Genomic DNA, 19,701 nt, shown 5'->3' with positions numbered 1-19,701 from the left:
GATGCTGTAAACAAAGTGAATGACCTGGTAGAAACTGACCACCTTGGCCTCCCTCTGCAGTCACAGCCTGTCCCGTCAGAGACTTGCTGCTCTTGCCTATGACATCCCACATGGATGGAGGAGGGTGGGTTGCCCTGATTTGTTCCAGCTTTGGGAACCAAATGAAATAATTTCTAGGAGACAAATATAAGTGGTAATAAATTGGTGCTTCAGCTTTCTTCTGCTGCTTTACCAGGGCCTGGCAAGTCCCTGCTTGCACACCACGTATGGGTGTTTTGACAAACAGACTTTGATCATCAGGGTAACTGGTAGTATGTACGCAGTGGTGCCTAATGCTAACGCTTTGGGATTATTTCATTCCATATCCTGGGGCCTTGTTTAATCTCAAATTTATACTTGTCTGGGTGAGCTGCCTTGATCCTGTAGTGGAGTGACAGGATTACGTCACTTTACGTTCATTCAGTTTGCACCTTATTGACTGACAGAGAGCAGATCTGGGCTCTCTCCCCTTTTCTCCATTTTGTTGGCACAAATCGTAATGCAGTTGCCAAATGAGCTGGACCAAGGAACTCATCTGGCTGAAAATTAACCCCATTAAGAAACAGAACAGTTATTTCTCTGCTGTGTTGGTTTCCTGCTCTGACTCGCCTATTCTGCCTGTGCTTATGCCAGCACAAGGAAGAGGTAGGCGTGTGTAAGCAGGAGCATGCGATGGCCCTCCTGGCAGCAGCTGAGACCAGTGATCAGCTGTATTGAGTATTTATGTAATTATGGCCTAAGTTGCTCTGCATCCTTGGGAAAGTCACTCTGCTACTGTGTGCCTCCAGCTTCTCATCCGTAAAATGAAGATTATAGCATTCCCACATTTTTGCAAGGCATTTTAAGATCCTTAGATAAAAGGCTTTACATTACTGCAAAGTTCTCATTGAGTTTGGTCAGAACATATGCTATTGGCTTGGACTGGGAAGACCTTTAGCAACACATATGTGTTTTGTTTTAAGTGTCAGGCATGAAGGATTGTTAATGTTCTGCTTTATCTCCATTTATGTTTATTTTTTTACTTTCCTAGTGTGAGTCATAACTTGTTTAATGCCATATCTTAAGGATGAATCTTTGGGATCAAACAAAAGTACTTTTGGGATGAGTCAAGATCAGGGTGTACAGAGGGGAGGGAGAGAACTGTCAGTTACTGATACTATCTCCATAAGTTTCATTTTTCTTCCTGCCACAAAACACTGTCTCTGAGTGACACAGAACTCATTTCTATGAAAAGGAGGATAGAATAAGGAGCTGCTTGAAACCTGGGTAGTGTGACTGACAGTTCTGCCTTTCTGTGTTTTGCCTACACATACCCATATAACACTGAAGAAAAAGTAATTAAAGTCTCAAACTTTGATCTACTTTGCACCCGTACCATGCTGAGTAAACTCCAGTCAAATAAAGAGATCTACACCAGGGCAAAAGAAGTGTGAAATCAGAATTAGGTGCAATTGTATTCTACTCTGCTTGATTAATACTTGACCATTACAAATACTTTCTTTAAATGCTGTTAGTTTAATTAGGTCTTTCTCCCAGCTGCTTTGCCGAAGGTTTTAAGTTTAATATAACAAGAAAAGCTGTTTTGCTTGAATGGCCTGATGCTGGAGCTGTAACATCTGTTGAACTATTAAAGGAAAGAATCCACACTGGACAGGAAGAGAAGTCACTGAAACTTTAAGCAGATTGGAATTATAAATGCTCAGTATTGTTGAGTCTGCCTCTGCCCTTGTTTTTACATGAGCAACTTCCATTCCTGGTGTCAGGTGCACCCTTGCGTGCTGTTTTACACTGTGTTATATGCCGTATATTTCAGACTGCTGTGGGATGAGTATTGCCCTTTCGGGACCTACTCATGCACAAGTTATGTACTTCAGAAAATTATCCCTTGGAGAAAAAGGTAATTAAATTAATGCAGCCAATGTTCGAGGATTTAAGCTTTGGGGAGGATAAACAATGCTGGCTGAAGAAGCTAGTTCTGTTGCAGTCTGCCACACACCGAACTTGAGTGGGAGTTGTGCATTTCTTTTGTTTTGTGTTGCCATTTGGAAGATATCAGTTTTCTGGGGACAGTATTACTAATAAAATAATGCATCCTGTCAGTCATTCTCTGTTTTTTCCCCTTTACACAGGGTCACCCTGGGCAATCTGGACCTAGAGGTCTGCCTGGCCTTGATGGTTGCAATGGTACCACTGGGAGTCCTGGTGTTTCTGGATCAGATGGGTTTCCTGGCCTACCTGGGCTGCCTGTACGTCCCAACTCAAATATGGTGTTTTGTAGTCACTAAGCCAGGATTTGCTTTTCATGCCATTGTTGGAAAAGTAACTCCCAAGTACTTAGGAAGAACTCTAATAACCCTAAGTTTATTAGCGTTGTTAGAGCTCAGGATAATTTTCTTATTGAAATTCCACTCTGAGGATAAAATGAAGATTCTGTGAATTCAGTATGCTCCCACACCAAGTTATACCATTGGCACTGGCAGTATTCAAGGTAACTCAGAAGAAATCATGATAAAGTTTTTAAGAACCATGAAGTGTCAAACATCTTCCAATGTTCTACCTGGCACGTTTCAAGTTAGTGGATACTGATTCAGGAAAGGATGTTATCACGTGTTCAAGTCTGTGCATCAAATATTGGATGCCTTCCTTCAGGTCTTAAGATAGCCAAAAGCTTCAGTCTCACTGAGTGTCAATAGGATTTACTTTCCAGGGTATGTGTTTTACTTTTGAAACCACTTTTCTACCAGGTTGGAGTTTTATCTAGCCTTAAAGTTGGGTGTCTCATCTATTCACCTGGACTCCCCTCTTACAGAGACTGGTACTTGTGAGAGCAGTTCTCCCCCTCTACCTTTCAGGATGAATTGTCTTTGGAGATACCCGATTTTCTGCATTGACTGTAGAGGAAGTGAAGGTAGCTGGGTCACACTCTACACTCTGTTTTAAGTGGGTAGGATTAGTTATAAGAATTCCACTCTTAGAAGCTTTTGGGAATTATAGACTTTTATAAAAGTATATAGTTATTTTTGAAGGGTAAGCAAAAAATATTTGACTTGATATTAAAATATTTGACAAATATTTGAATATTTGTTCACATTCGAAGCCTAATATTACAAGCACAGGTCGTGTGACTAATCATACATGTAATGGAACTCCTTTGCACACATACATGAAGAGGAGGAAGAAGATACAGCTGGTGGATGTAAATAATGCCATTTGTTTCAGCACGTCTAAACTGTGCTAAGGCATCTTTACATCATCCAGACTTGAAATTCATATGATGTTGAAAAATGCTGAAGCAATAAGATCAAATTAAAGGACTGCTTTCTAAAGTAACTGATTTACTCATACCTGCTGCTCAAATTTCTATTTTGTAATGCTTGTAGAATTACATTTTTGGCAAGGAAAGCTGCTTGGATCAGCCAACCCATTTCAAATTAAGTTGGCCATTAAATGAAATCAGCTCAGATAAATTGGATGGGATGATCAAGATTAAAATAAATTGGGTAAATCTAGAATTATAATGGCAGCTTTTTCAGAAGATTCGTGCAGTCTACCAGTTTTTTCTCTCATTGATTCTAAACAAAATGTGGTGATTAACAGTGTTAAACAAGAGATAGAATCATAGAATGGTTTGGGTTGGAAGGGACCTTAAAGATCATCTAGTTCCAATCCCCCTGCCATGGGCAGGGACACCTTCCACTAGATCAGGTTGCTCAAAGCCCCATCCAGCCTGGCCTTGAACACTTCCAGGAAGGGGGTATCCACAACTTTTCTGGGCAACCTCTTGCAGTGTCTCACCACCCTCATTGTAAAAAATTTCTTCCTAATATCTAATCTAAATCTACCCTCTTTCAGTTTAAAACCATTACCCCTCGTCCTATCACTACACTCCCAGATAAAGGGTTCCTCCCCATCTTTCCTGTAGGCCCCCTTTAAGTACTGGCAGGCTGCTATAAGGTCTCCCTGGAGCCTTCTCTTCTCTAGGCTGAACAACCCCAACTCTCTCAGCCTGTCCTCACAGGGAAGGTGCTCCAACCCCTCGATCATCTTCGTGGCTCTCCTCTGGACTCGCTCCAACAGGTCCATGTCTTTCCTGTGCTGGGGGCCCCAGAGCTGGACGCAGAACTGCAGGTGGGGTCTCACCAGAGCAGAGTAGAGGGGCAGAATCCTCTCCCTCAACCTGCTGGCCACGCTGCTTTTGATGCAGCCCAGGATGCGGTTGGCTTTCTGGGCTGTGAGTGCACACTGATGGCTCATATTCAGTTTTTCATTCACCAGTACCCCCAAGTCCTTCTCCACAGGGCTGCTCTCAATCCACTCATCGCCCAGCCTGAATCCATGTTTGAGATTGCCCCGACCCAGGTGCAGGACCTTGCACTTGGCCTTGTTGAACTTCATGAGGTTCGCATAGGCCCACCTTTCTAGCTTGTCAAGGTCCCTCTGGATGGCATTGATATGCATATGAGCAGGAGGCTTACACCATGTCAAACAGATTCAAAGAGGATCTTAAAAGTTGTCAAAGCCTTAAAATAAAAGGGAAATCTAATATAAACAGGAAAATACCAGAGAAAATGTTTGCAGAACCTTGTTTTTTGAAAGCCGCAGGAAGTCTTAAGTTCTCATAACACCACAGCTGCGCTGACAAAGCTGTAGTGGTACTTTTGCAGTTTACTGGAGCCAGGAGTTTGCTTTGTTCATTATGCTGAATATAAATTCTTTCAAAACTAAATCAGTATTTTTTCCAGAAATTTATTTTTTACTTTTTTTTTTTTTTTTTAAATCAGGGTCGTCCTGGCCCAAAAGGCCTTAAAGGAGAACCTGTTTTTGCTCAAGGCAGTCTTAAAGGAATGAAGGTAAGACTTGTCATCACATAGGAGAAAATGCAGTACAAGAAACACTTTGATGTTCTACAGGTTGCAGGGCTGATGCTGCAGGTTAGGTTGCTCATGATGTTAGACATGGGTATCCTGGGTATGCCTGAATGCAGAGCTGTGAAAAAGGCCTTATAACAACTTCATTAAAACCAACACAGAATACTCTCAGAACTTGGAATTGCTTGGTCTTTGCAGAGATCTTGTTCATCCCATACTAGGATGCTGGGACATTGCTCATCCTGTTACTGTTCAGCGTAGTTGCTGGTCCTTCACTTGTCTCTGGAGAGCTAGCACCATTCGTTTGTGGTGTCAGACCGTGGATGTGAGGAATTTCTTGTAAGCTTATCCTGGCTTATATGAGGTAGCATATGTGTTTATAGATGCAGATGTAGCAAAGGAGGGGCCCTTCACCTACACTCGGAACTTTGCATATGCCAGGTCTGATGAAATAACAGCTCAGGAAACTCGCAAGAGCATGTTAAGATTTCTGCTGTGAGATCCCAGCTGCTTCCCAGTGTTTTTTGTACTGGGAGGTACTAGTAAGTAATCAGTCATATTCTTGGTTTAAATACGTGAATATCATATCCCACTCATAGTATTCCATCCTTTGCTGCTGTGAAGTCAGGATTTTACTCTACTTAATAAGGACCTCACCCTGAAATGTCTGTATCAAGTCTGTAATTTTATTTCCTGTACAGAAAATACAAACTATGGATAGACAATTTCAGTTTATTGTTCAGAACAGTGAATAGGTTCTTGAATATGCTCATGTAAAAGATTTGGTTCTTTGTTGCCTTGAAACAAACACTCACCAGCTTACCGTGGTTTTGATTTTTGCCAGAAGTACTACGTTTGGAATAAATATACAAAGGATTCAGTACCTCTTGTGGTACTGAACTCAGCAATATTTAGCAGCCTCACCTTTCATTAAATATTGAAAATATTAAGAAATTTATTCTGTCACGTAACGCCCCTCACACTGACTTTGTTGGTCAAAATTAAGAACTTTTCTAAAATTCTACCCACATTATATACACTCATAAATTGATAAAAGTTAAATATATCTTTATTTACTTACTTCAGTATTTATGGGAAATACCAATAATTTGATACAATACTGATATGCTTTTACATATTTTAAGTGGTTTTGTAATGAAAGTTTTTATAGTGTATTTTCCAGTGTTTTTACAATTAATACAATTTTTTTTCCAGGCCACTTTAATTTCTTTTGTTACCCATAAATAAAATGGCTGTAATTTCTCCGGAGTTTTGGAATCTCCATTACCCAATTTAAATATGGAAGCACAGGTGTCAAAAGATTTTCCCATTTACACTTGATCTAATATTAACTAACAGGAAATATTTCTATTTATACAAAACTTAATGTTCCTTATAGTTTGTTGCAATAACATAGTGTAATTTTTACTCATGCATTTATAATTTTTAGGGAGAAAATGGTCTTCCTGGACTGGATGGAATTTCTGTAAGTTATTTAATTTGGGGAATAATGATTTTAAAGAATATTAAGTAGGTAATTTTTCTTGTATTGGTTCTCAAGGACACTTTTCAAATTAGTGGGCCATGTATTTACATGTGTGACACCAGTAGCATGAGCAATTCCAGCTTTGTAATGGTATGAGTGGATCCACCTTATGGTAGAAGTAGTCAGATTTTTGCTATTATCTGTTCCATTTTTCCTTTTTCAATCAAACTCCCTTCTGCCATTGAACTCTGTGACTTTGATTTTCAAAATACATCTAATAATATTAAATGAGTTGTTATAGTATTTAAATTGGCATACTTAATTAGGGGATATTACTTAATGTTTCCTGGGACTCACTTCGTCTTTGGTTGGGGTTTGATGGGGTAAGTGCTACACATTCTGTATTTGTCCTATGTTCTTCTTCTAGGGCTCAAAAGGTTTTCCAGGTCCAATAGGTTCTGCAGGCCCTATAGGATTACCAGGTTTGCAGGTAAGAGACCTCAACTGTTGCACTCGTTGATAGAACAGTTCAAAATGTTGGCAGTTTTCCCTCCTTGTCTGTATTTGTGTCATGACAATGAGCAAAAGTGTGTGTGCATCTTAAAGGACTGAGCACAGCTGACTTCAAGCATAGCAAGCTTGAACTTCGATAGTTTAATCTAACCGCAAGAGGGAAGGCTTCTCTCTGGACCAGTGTTCAGAGCAGCAATCATGAATGAGGGCTCCGGCAAAGCCGTAGCGTGCTGTCTACAAACACTACGTTATACTATTCTGAGCACTTCCTCATTTTGGGACTGGAGGGAATATGCTGACCTCTGGATGTTTGGAGCCTTTGTCATCATGAAATATGCTAAAGAGTTGCTTTTTCAAGCTACTACAAGAGAGTTTCCGTTGAGCAGAGGTAAAAATGAACTACATGTTTGTTGCTTTTAAATTGAAGTTTGCTCTTGGTTAACCATAGTACCAAAGGGCTATGCTGTCTATTATAGATGTGAAGACTTGAAGATCATGTGTATCAGTTACTTTTGCTTTGGGGGCAAGAGATGAAAGTTCAGGTACCACTGCAGATCCCGGCATTGCTCCAATTGTGTGCATCCTAATTAAGTCAAAAGAAATAAAATCTTGATCTTGTTCACATTTAGGGTCCAATGGGTCCCCCCGGGCCACCAGGTCCAAAAGTAAGTACCTACTTTTCCTGTCTTCTTTCTACACCTGATTGTTGGCTTTTTTAACAGTGCTGTGGGCCTAGATAGTGATGCTGTTGTTGCTATTGTTTTATTATTCATTCATCATTGTTTTTTTTCTCTCCTAGGGTAACATGGGATTAGGCTTTCAAGGAGAGAAAGGAGAAAAGGTAGGTGAAACTTGTTCTGTTATGGAAAGAGCATGAAATAATACTCTAGTGTTCCATCATAGCCTGATTCTCTGGAAAGTGGCTAGATTCTAGCATTTTCTTCTTTTCCTTTTTCTTTTCTTCTCTTGGACTGACTGACAGTCCAAATACTAAAGAGTCTTGCTGGTTCCTTATCCGTTGGTACACAAAAAAAGGATGGGAGCTTTTTCTGGATGAAGAAGGGGAAGGGGAAAATCTCAGTTCAGTGTAGTATTTTCATGGTTATCGAGACATGAGGTCCTTCGACATCTTTTGAATCTCTGTCTGTCAGTTTCTTTGGACCCTCACCTCTTGTATTGAATTATTCTACTGACCTCATTCTTTTTGGCTTTCATAATATTCTTTGGGTCAACCAATGTGTAATTTATAGTCTCACTATCCTAAATGGGTGTCCTGTAGTCTGTGTGAGAATTTATGCTGGCATAATGGGGCTTCTCAAAGTTCTCAATTTGGGACTTGATTCTGCTGCTGCAGAAACAGATTTAATGCATTTTGTTCATCTTAATTTTCAGTCTGATCTTTTGACTTCCACGACCAAATTCCTGAGCCACCATGCAGGCACACAGATATTATGTATCTGGGGGTATAATTAGAGTGGCTTTTTTCTGATTCGCAAGCCACTATCATAGGAAATCAAACATGTTCTGCCTATGTTAATAGCTTCCTCTTTTGCCAACAGGGCGATGTAGGGCTGCCTGGCCCTCCAGGTCCTCCACCATCCACTGGAATACTGGAATTCATGGGATTTCCAAAAGGGAGGCAAGGAGAAAAGGTCTGTAAATTCAGTTTACAAACCCTCCCCGTCCCCATGCTCCTTCATTCGAGGCTGAATGAAATTACTGGACAGGAAGGGCTGTTATATTTCCAAATCAAAATAATCTTCTGTACTAGTTTAATCTGCCAGACAGCTATTGAATAAAAATATTGTTAGCTCAGAGCATTGCGGACCACTGGAGAATACATACCTCTCAGAAGGAGAAATCTGAAAGCTATTTAAAGGTTTTCATCATTAATCCTAAAAATAAATGAACTGTAGTTTGTTTCTGTTTGACCTGTGAAATTGTGTCAACTGAAGCAAAAAAAACAAATCCATTTAGAAAAATAAATAAAAAGCTCCAGCTCTTTTGCTTTGATGATGATGCACACTACTCTGAAATAATCAGATTTCTCTCCTTTACTTTGTTATCCTGGCATTTACTGAGATACATATTTAGCTCATCAGTGTTTTTCTAAAAGCGGTATGGATCTTGAGTTAAAGATTCTCTACACGCATGAAATTTAGACATACTGAATTAATCTGGGACCTATACAGGCTGGTTTGGAAGCCCAGTGTGAGCTTGCCTAAGCCCCTGCATAAGTCATGAGAGATACTGTCTTGCTTGGTGGAGTTACATTAGTGTGAGGTGAGATTCAAACAAACGCCGTTCCTTTTGGCTCACTCTTGAATTTGTAAGCAGGATTGTGAAGACATTATGCTATCTCATCATGTGTTATTTTGCTGCTTTCCATGAAGTACTGTTCATTTTCCAAATCCCTAAATGACGATATGAAATACTTCTAGTTTGACTTCTAGCAGCAGAGGACAGTAGAACAACAGTTCCCACGTAGTGCTCTTTGAAGCCATGCGAAGTGGTCACAGACAATCTGTTGCATGAACTGGCACTGTGCTGAGAGATACTGTGCTGAGAGGTATCTGGCACATGATGACACAAATCAAGTATACTTGCTGACAAACAAATTACAAGGCCTTACTTTAGGAGTCAGGAGTATGATGGGTGGTTTGGGGAAAGTCTTGCTTTCACGGGCACAGCAATTTATTGTGCTTACCTCTTTCCCTTGTCAGGGTGAGCCAGGCCCTCAAGGATCCCCTGGAGACAAAGGATTGCCTGGCATGCCGGTAAGGACAGAGGAGAGTTTTTAATATGTGCCTAATATGGGTTAGATGGTTCAACACTCTGAATAGCTCACAAGGTCTCTACAGGAGTTTCTAGGCACCAGAGTACTTTGAAAATCTGATTAAAATGTCCACAAGACTTTCTGAAGAGTGTAACAGTAATATGGTAGGGTTTTTGTCCTGGAGATTCAAAGAAGATAATGCTGCCCTACTACAGACGTTACAAAGCAGCCATAATTTCAGTATATGTAATCTGCAGTTGGCAGAGACCTGCAAGTAGACATACCCTTTACATGGCCACTTGATGGCAGCGTTTCTTGATGTCCCACAGTGCACTAGGCATATTTTAAAAAAAATCCTATTTTTTCCCTTTAATTATGTCTAAATATATTTTTTGTTATTTTACTTTAAAGATGTATAGCACATGCAGATCTTTCTGTCTGTCTATATATATCCGGTTTTCAAATGGGCTGTTTAACATTAGTGCTCATAAACTCAGGAATGTGTAGCAGCATCTCTGTATGAATCAAGAACAATTTATCCCTGGATTCCAGAGAGCTAGTTCCCAGCTTACAACCTTTTGTAAACACAGGTTATTTAGATAAGTTTAGGGAATAAATATTTTGTGGAACTTCTGACTAATAAGATAAATTGTTTGCCAGTTTCTTCAATGTACAGATGCTCTTAGTAGAAAGACATGCAAGAAAAACCTGTACATGAAGCACAGTTTGTTATTAGCCTTTCTGGACATGTTCCATTATGTGCATGTTTAGCTTTATGCATCACAAGAGGCCCATGGAAGCTGGTGGGGTTGAACATATGTGTGAACTTAACCACAACCATAAGATATTTCAATATTGAAGCCTGAAAATTGCTTAACTACTGTAACTCTCGCTGAAATTAAATCCTGCTGTTCTATCTTGGAGTTGATACTTCTTGCTGACTGGGAAAACCACCAAACATTTCCAAATGTTGAGCGTGAAAATGCTAGTTTTGTGTCATTCTTGGGCTTTAGAAATGAAAAAGGGTGCTCTGAGCACTCCCTTGAGCTGCTGCTGTTAAGAAATTATATTTGAAATAATTTCTAAATGTAGAATACAATACAGAGCAGTAGTGACCAGACTTTGCTGTTTATAGCATGGGGTTACTTGCATTTGCTACTGAGAGATGTGCCGTGGTTTAAATGGATGGAAGTCATGGGGAACGGAGAAGATAATGTACTGTACATACTTCCAAGTCTGGTTGATACAGGTTTTCTTTCTGGGGCAAAAGAGTCCCAACAGAAACAGTCAGTTACCCTTGTCTCGCTGTTGTACTGTTTATATTAATAGATGGGTTTGTGCTCATTTTGTCTTAGGGCTGTGCTTTTCAATTCCAAACAGGTCACAGATTTAATGTTTACATTTTTCTTCAGGGCTTTGGAGGTGTTGGAGAAAAAGGAGAAAAAGGTGTGCCTGGCTTACCGGGTGGCAGGGTAGGTAACTTTACAAAGTCCTTAAATGCCTGTTCTCAAACACATGAAGTGGGTCTTTCATCAACAGAAGCATTCCCAAAGCATGTAGGAGTCTCAGACATAGAACTGGGTCCCATAGTAGCCATACAACAACAGAACCAATAGATAGGTCTTATCTCAGTAAAGTCTCAGATTAAAGGTGAGATGAAAGATGTATACACACAAGGCAGTCCAACAAAATCATACGGAAGTATTTAGTGGAGGTCTTCATACTGCAGGGCCTGTGTTTTTCCAGTTTTTTTGAAAGCTTCACAGAAAAGGAAGCTTGCGGGAGGTCCAAATGAAGATAATAAAGAGGCCTTGCAGGGGCTTTAGGGAGCTCTTAACCACTGCCAGAACCACCCAAGAGAGAACACAGATAGATATATGGGGAAGAAATGGGCAAGCTGGCAATAGATGTTGGTCTAACTAGTCAATGAATGTGGGAGTTAACAGCCTGCTCAGTCACACACCAGCTATAGATTCTTCAAACCACCATGACCCTGCAGAGACGTACTTATACACAACAGGCAGACCAAGGCATTCTGTTCTGCATGTGCAGAATAAATTGTCAAGATAGGAAGTCTTGATTGCATTAAGTTTCATGGCTTTATAATTACAAACTACCTACCTAACTTCCTAGTAAGTTGAGACACCATGACTTATTTAACTTGGACCGCTGATTAGAAAGACAATGGCTAAAGAAGATAAGACTGCTTTTATCAGTTATTCTGCTGAATTTTTTCAATTATGATTGTTAGTATTTGGGAGATATGGAAAATCAGTAGTAGCTTCTCCTTTTGAAAATTTTACCTTTTCATTCTTTGGCGGTGAGGTATTTGGAGCCTGATATAGTAAGACCAGACTGCGATGGATCCTCTGACAGTTAATGTTTTTTTGCTGTTCTAGGGTCTTTTGGGACTGGATGGAACTCATGGGATTCCAGGGAGAAAGGTGAAATTTCTTTTATTTTTTACTGTACTTACAATTACAGAAGCCATCTTAAGATATACTGACTTCCTTATCTACTGGCTCCAAGTTCTCTGATGGATGAATGCACCTGCCTTATTAAACTAGTGAGAGCTAACTAGAAATTCCATGTAAAACTCTAGATCCCTTTAACTGTCTCTCTGGTTATCCCTATGTATTCAGAGGACCACATCCACAGACTGGAAATTGTAACATTCCCTCCTGGAACAATGAGCTCTTCCACTTTTCCCGTTTTGGGGGTGGAAAAGGCCAGGTGATCAAGTGGCTGAAAACGTGTTAAAGCACTTCCACTTGCAGATACAGTAGTGGAAGTTGTTCAAGAAAGCAACTTTCAGAATTACAGTTTTCATTTTGCAGCCTGGAATTCAGTCACTTTCTTGTATATTTTGTTTTATGTATGTCCTTTTCAAGATATACTGAAGATATACTGAAGGTGATGGTATCTCCAATATAATCTAATTCATATCTATATGTTAAACTTATATGATTAAAAACAAGCCCTTAATGACAAGTTTCTCAACAATACTGTGATTGGGCTGTACTGGGGCCTACAGCTGTCCAAGACTTCAGAATCACAGGCAAGGTTTAAAGTTAAGGTTCCCTGCTCCAGAGCTCTTGGAATCCCATTTTGTCTGCAGTGGCAGTGGGATATGCAGTCCATACTGGGCCAGGCTGAATGTGTTACCCAATAGAGAAGAGTAGGTCACTTCTGTGTAGATTTCCAGTCACACACCCACAAGGGGAATTTTGGTGTCCCTCAGAATGCTACCAGGAAATGGATAGCTGGAGAGCTGGTTCTCCCAGTATCACTTTAAATGTTTTGGTGCCAATAATGTGTTGGAGGGGGAACAGAGTGGAGGGGAAAATGTGGGGGACAAGGAAAATAATGTTTTAGACTCCTCACTCCACAAGTATTTCTACGGTTCTGTGAGAACTCCAAGGTGTCCTCCTGGTTTGGACACCCTCATGCCTGTTCACAAGTTCTCACCACCTTTACAGCACAAGGAGACCTAAAGGACCTCTGGTATTTTGTGAGTGCTGAGAAATTGATGCCATCAGTTTTCTCTTTATTTCTTCTGCAAATGTTGGTAGGACAATGAATTGGGTTTGTGATTCAAGTCCAGACACTGCAGATGTCTCAGCTAACAAATAATGCCAGTCTTATTGTCTCACTGTTTAACAGTGTTGCCCTGTGTGACTTTGCAGGGTCATCCAGGTGTTCCAGGCTATCCAGGACTGGATGGAGTCGAAGGCGTGAAGGTAACTTCTCACATGAAAATACTAAAGCATTGCTTTTTAAAAGATATTTGCATGAATAAGTAAGTATCGTTGCCCCAGTCAAATCTCTTCTTTACCTCTGTAATTTTCAGTATGTTTCAGTTCCTCATTTACTTTATTGTTAAGGATAAAAATGAATGGTTGCTGAACTATGAACACTCAGATATTTTAATACCTTTACAATGTTCATTCATGTGACTTCCTGACTTAGAATTGTAGGTGTAGTCTCTCTGGTCTCCTTTATCCTTACACCAATGCCATACTTACTGGGCAACTGAGGCAAGATTAGATGGAAGTAAGTAGATGTTAAGATAGTTGCCAAGGCTAGCTGAAGTCTTAGATCACAGATCTACAAGTATTGACAAGCCTGAAAAGAATGTGTTCAATTTCTCATACTGGAGATAGGCAACGCATAGCAGACATTTTCTGAGTATCTCACAACTTGGGCAGTCAGACATCTGGAAACTGAGTGGAAAATGGTTGGGTAGTAGTTTGCTGTGAAAAACACTTATCTGCCACCAAGATTGGTATATGATTGGCAGACACGTGAAATGCAAGTATGGAAGGGCTTTTTGTGCAGAGCACGTGGAAGAAGTAGTAGTACAGGTTTATGCACAGAGGAGTATTACTGGAAGAAGCAACAAGGTGTGCATTGCCTTGGCTCGCTGCATGGTGTTTATGTTATAAATATGATGGCAGTTTGGACAACAGTCAGATTTTGCACTTGCTGTTTCAAAGGGGATTTGATACTGTGTTAGGGTGAGAGGAAGGAATGATACTGCAGTTTGTCACAACTTGCTTGTTCTACCTGGTTGATTTTATGGAGGTTATGGAGGAATCCATTTTCCTGGAAGCTCCTATTACTGAAATTCAGGATTCCAAGGCAACAGATAGCTGCAGTGATGAATGCTTTTAAAAATGGGTATGTTCTTAGCATCTCTGTTGCTTTTACCACAAGGTGAACAAATACAATCTACCTGATGTTGGTCAATATGTTGATAAGATAACTGGTATCCGGTACACATGGTATATACACGTCCGTGCTTCCTATTGAGGTAATGGGATGCCTTCAGAGGATAGCTGGATAGTAGCAAACACTTTATCAGCCATCAGTTTCATCAGACAGGAAGTAGGTAAGTCAGGACAGCAGATGATTGTGAATAGCAGAAGAACAAAGTGAATTCTTCACCAGGACAAAGAATGATGGTTACTCAATGAATGACCACAGACATTGCTACCATAATACAGTCTTCCCCTCCATCACCCATCTGAATGTGTGTGTTTTCTTCTACAGGGTGAATTAGGTGACATCGGTCCCCCAGGCCCTCCTATCGTTGTTGACAGGGAAGGTGTAGTCATTTCAGGTACACGTTTCCATTTTGTTTTGGAACTCGTCTAAAGCACTTTTTCTGACCCAACTTTCCTTCTTAATATATTTTACCACTTTTCCACATTGTGTATTTGGTCTAACCCATCCCTTGTTATTTTTCCTTTAATTTCTGTGTTGTTGGCATACAGATACGTTTGGTCCCATTTTTATGACTTGAGTTTACAATAAACCTTTCATCCCCACATTGCAGAATGATGTGTTTCAAGGCAGAATGAAATTTAGTGCCTGGGAGGCTGACTGTGTGTCAGCACAAGGAAGTGCTGTGTGTCTACCTGTGTGTCTTTCTTCAGTGTAGTAAGAAAAAATGGTTTCCTTGTGTTGCTTGGAAAGGGTATTCTGAATGTCATTCTGCTATTATTTGTCGTTCAATGTGGTAAGAATATTTTTGAGAAAATGAGCTTAAATAACGCTACAGCTGAATGAGGCCTGGATGGGAACTAAAGCTATAAAGGTAAGGGGACAAAGTATGATCTCTCCTGTTCTTCCTCCTTCACATGCAGTCAAGTTTGAAACAACCTCTAACAAGTCAGGAGGAATTTTTCCCATTATTGTTAACTTTGACTAACAAGCTTACTGCTAATGGCTTTGTAACCTTTGCTGTCAATGAGATCAGTGGCCACCAGGGCAGTTGACTGAACAGAGTCTTTCAGCAGAAATTCTCATGAGATTTTCCTCCTTGTTTTTCTGTTTTTGTCTAATAGGTGCCCCAGGTGACCCTGGAAACGTGGGAATACCTGGTCCTCCAGGAGATGAAGGGATCAGTGGTTTACCAGGCCTTCCAGGAGCTCCAGGGTTTCCAGCCCTGGAGAAAGGTAAAGCAGCTGCTAACAGTGCCCTTAGCAGGCTGTTTTCTGTGTTTGTTGCTGAGAAGACTCTGGGTAGTGGCCTGGAGATGGTGAAGGTATTGGAGCAAGCCTCTCCCTGCTCCTTCAGCTGGCTGATTTGCAGACTGCTGCATGAGACATAGGAGGCAGGGATGACACACAGGGAAACCAAGTATGTTGACTTGGTTTGGGAGCAGAGTTAGTCCCACAATGATTACAGCCCAGGTGTGAATATTTGGTGTAGTAGTGTACACAGGAGGTTGGTTGTTTGATTTCCATTTTGAATGTGTGGATTGTCAGAACCTTTCCTACATTTTAAATAATAGCAAATGTTTTTGAAAATTATTTTTTTAATGAGTTTTCATATTTGCAATAGAGAGCTAACAGATTAGCTATTTAAACCCACTGTAGGTGGAACCCATTTGTCCCATCAAAGATCTCACTTGAAAGTTTCTGTTTCACTTGAATGTCATCTGTGAAGTCATGGCCTGCAATGATCCAGAGACGAGGGACTACTAAGGAAATTATCTCACTCAAAGGAAATCAGAAAATAAATAAACCACAGTCTTACATAGTTAATTGTCTAGCTGATCAATGGGACTTAAATGCAGCCCTGTGAAGTTTTTTGGATGACCAAAGGAGTGTGTAAATGGGAGCCAGTTGGTGCCTCTGATTAGAAGTTTTCCTTTGAGTGCAATTACAAATTGTTCTGTGCTAACATGGTTGCAGTTCTGGGCACAACAGTACTTTTCATAACATTAAAAATACTAGAATGCATTTGCTGCTGGAGAGCTGCTCCTTGTGTCATTGCTGTCTAGATGGAAAGGGCCCTGGAGGGTCTCCGGGTGTTCCAGGTGTGAAGGGTGAAGTGGGAGAACCAGGAAGAACAACGATTGGATTACCAGGCACTCCCGGCAGAGATGGTTTACCGGGTCTGCCAGGAGCACCAGGATTGCCTGGTTCACCACGTATGTATATTTTTAACATCTATTTTTATATTGGATTCAGAGTGAAAGAAGACAAATAATCATTTATATGTTTATTTATTTGCCAGTGAGGATTATTCATCTGTAAATCCTTAAATGTTTGGTTGACACCTCATTGTGATTGTAACTCACAACCTTAAATATATATATCAGCAGCCACCCCTCTGAAGTAAGAAAATACAGCTAATTATTGTTAGAGTGGTAGCCTAAGAGACTGAAGCACAAGGTTGTGTAGACACAATTTATGACACAGAGGACTTTGAAGTTCTAGGCTAGTCTCCTACTGGCTTAGATTAAAATAGACCATGACCTTATGAGCACCTGGAATAAATGTCTAGTCTTGTGAGTAGGTGTTTGGGGTACCAGGAGTCAGATAGGATGCCTGAAGAGACAATTTTCAGACCTAAGGAAATGTGATTTTATTTTTACATTTTCATTTGTATGGATGCCCTGATCGGATTAACTATGCATTGTTTTGTTTTCCTCAGAAATTAAGTATTACATGAAAAGGGTTGGTTTTACACAAACCTGGTGTTTCACCATTCTGCTGTAAACTGAGTTCAAACAGCCTGTTTTATTTTTGAGAGCCAACCTTTCGAAACAGGACACACTCCAGTGATGGAGCCAGTGAGCATGGTCTGATGAAATGATTTTCTGTGGAGAAGAAATAAGTGCTCTCTTATCAATAACTGTTTGCGAGTCAAATCCGGCTCATTTTTCTGCAGAGTCTGTAAAGCTCTTGTAGCTCTTTTTAGCTGATGGTTGCAGTTTGTTTCCATGGAACATCAGACGGGTGCTGGTCAGCACTCTGTCTTACTGTTGTCACTGAGGGGAAGGGTTTTCAGACACAGTAGTTTTAGATTACGTTAGATCACTTTCCACTGCTGTTTCTGTCAGCTCACGTTTCATTCTATTCAGCATATAAAGAGATATAGAAAATAATCCTGCAGTTATAAAGTGAGGGACAAGGAAAGTCCCCTTAACCTTTTTGCCATTTAGTCTCTTTCCTGAGCTGCAACAACTTCAGTCGAGGAGCTCTGCAGAAGGTAGGTAGCCCTGGGGATGACTCTACCATGCCAGCAGCAGCCGAGACACTGCTTATACATGATAGCTTCTGTGCCAACAAAAAGGGCAATAGCCAGTCATCACAATCACCAATACATTGATTTGTCCCTTCAACTTCTATCCGTGTGAGTCTCAGCTTCTCCCAGAGCTATAAAGGCACATCTGCCATGAACTAAGTCATCTGCCCTTCTTTATACAACCTTTTCACAGTTTGGTTAGTTCTTCGGCCAACTGTTTAAGTCTTTGAAAAAGTGCAATGGTAGAGCAGTACAGGAATGAAACTCTGTTGCATCCACATTGTGAGAGCTTTTGCTTTTCTGTATGAAAAGCTAGAAGCAAACATATGGCAGAGGACTGCAGCCTGTGATACCAACCAAGTTCCATCTCCTTCTGTAAATTCTACAGTTGCAGTTTGATCTGGTGCCATTTCTGTCAGTTGCATAACTGACATTGTAAGTAATTAATGAGCTGGAAATCTAGCCTTCTCATGGCTTTTTCTTGCCTTCTTTCTGCATATAGGCCCTTCATTCCCCCCAGACACGATTCTGGATGGAAGGACTGGGGCCCCAGGGGAGCCTGGACAAAGAGGGCTGCCAGGAGCTTTGGGTCCAAAGGGGTACAAAGGTAACTGACTCTTGTTTTGGGAGAGCATTTTAGCAGTCATTGGGCCTCAGAAAGATGTTTACACATGGTTAATATCCTAAGGGATGAGGTAGAAGTGTCTTTGTGACAAATCACAGGAGGCTGAGATGGATTAAAGGAGCCAACAGCCTTTACAATTTAGAGAGAGTTGTGTCCAGCACTGCCAGCAAAATCCTCTTTCCTAGTTCCTGCTCTGCTCAGGCAAATAAGCAGATAAACATCTCATACCCAGAAAATTAACTAAGTAAGTTATACTTTAAAGCCATAAGATGTAATGAGACTTAGAAATAAAATCTTGTTCACTGCTTTTTGCAATATAGGCTGGAAATGACAAATAAACTTAATTTTATTCTCCTCTGTGCTAAAAATGATGAGAATTTGGGTCTTAGTGTGTGACAGAACCCGTGGCAAAAGCCATGATGACACAGATATCACTGTGCTTTGTGATTGTTTGGATCCATGGCCAGTTACAATTTAGGGAAATATAGAGATATCCAGCTGAGGATCATTGTAACCTACTGTGAGTGGGAGCATGGATTTGCTTTCTCTGACATATAACTATCTCTTTAAAAAACCACAAGACTTCTGTCCTAAAACTCTCCTAAAACCGTCTGTTTAGGAGAGTCTAAACCTTTGGGAAGAGGTCAAGAAGTGCTGAGGTTCGTGCTGCATGTGGTAATTTGGTGATGGGCATTGCATAGAAATTAACCTGGACAAAACCTGAGCTCCACTTGCTTGACACTCACATCACCTGAGCAGAGTAGGCACAAAATCAAATCATATGAGAATGGCTTTGTCCTAATTGAATCAAATAGTTCTTTTGGAGCTCTTGCAACTGAAAAGGGTCTTTATCCAAATGAAACTGAGTTTGGAGTGTTGACTATTTTCCAGGAGAGGCAGGTGATTGTGCTTGTGATGGAGGAGTTACAAGAGCTGGTCTAAAAGGCATCTCAGGTCCACCAGGTCCACCGGGAAGCCCTGGTGTGCCTGGGATTAAGGGCATTGGTGGAGACCCAGGCACTGTGGGCGCACCAGGACTGCGAGGCCCTCCGGTAAGGCAGGAAGAGTTTATATTGAATGTCATGAATTAAAGGAGAAAAAGTGCCCATGTGCGGTTGCTGGTGTTGATTGTAGCGAAAGCAGAACAGACTTTTTTGCTTTTCTTCTACTTGTTTGGATTTTTAAAAAAAAAAGCAACCCAGAAACTGATCTGTGAAAAGAAGCTGAAAGTAGAGAAATTATCACCTATAAAAAATGGGAGAAGAAATGGTTCTTAAGTTCTAAGAACTGCACATTTAGCAGTCAAGAGAAAAACAGTAACAATTATTCATCCCAGGGCCTCTTGGCCATAGGC

The 19,701-nt window shown here is 40.6% G+C and overlaps 1 protein-coding gene across 4 annotated transcripts in view; it reads left to right on the top strand.

Annotated features, from left to right (window-relative positions):
* The window catches only part of COL4A6 (collagen type IV alpha 6 chain), a 143,399-nt gene that overhangs the window by 95,119 nt on the left and 28,579 nt on the right, over positions 1-19,701 (top strand). For all 4 annotated transcript variants that reach the window (XR_012044712.1, XM_072876683.1, XM_072876684.1 and 1 more), the window contains 16 exons: positions 2,169-2,285; positions 4,821-4,889; positions 6,358-6,393; positions 6,821-6,883; positions 7,536-7,571; positions 7,706-7,747; positions 8,466-8,558; positions 9,630-9,683; positions 11,095-11,154; positions 12,082-12,126; positions 13,369-13,422; positions 14,735-14,804; positions 15,532-15,642; positions 16,473-16,622; positions 18,225-18,329; positions 19,239-19,399. Coding sequence is in view for 3 of the 4 variants with exons in the window: in XM_072876683.1 (XP_072732784.1) it covers positions 2,169-2,285; positions 4,821-4,889; positions 6,358-6,393; positions 6,821-6,883; positions 7,536-7,571; positions 7,706-7,747; positions 8,466-8,558; positions 9,630-9,683; positions 11,095-11,154; positions 12,082-12,126; positions 13,369-13,422; positions 14,735-14,804; positions 15,532-15,642; positions 16,473-16,622; positions 18,225-18,329; positions 19,239-19,399 (1,266 nt within the window). In the remaining variant the exon portion in view is untranslated. The remainder of the gene's footprint in view (positions 1-2,168; positions 2,286-4,820; positions 4,890-6,357; positions 6,394-6,820; positions 6,884-7,535; positions 7,572-7,705; positions 7,748-8,465; positions 8,559-9,629; positions 9,684-11,094; positions 11,155-12,081; positions 12,127-13,368; positions 13,423-14,734; positions 14,805-15,531; positions 15,643-16,472; positions 16,623-18,224; positions 18,330-19,238; positions 19,400-19,701) is intronic.

Source organism: Ciconia boyciana, chromosome 12 (genome assembly GCF_034638445.1).
Source record: "Ciconia boyciana chromosome 12, ASM3463844v1, whole genome shotgun sequence".
NCBI lineage: Eukaryota > Metazoa > Chordata > Aves > Ciconiiformes > Ciconiidae > Ciconia > Ciconia boyciana.
Note: the sequence above shows the minus strand (reverse complement) of the source record. Positions and strands in the feature narration are given on the sequence as shown.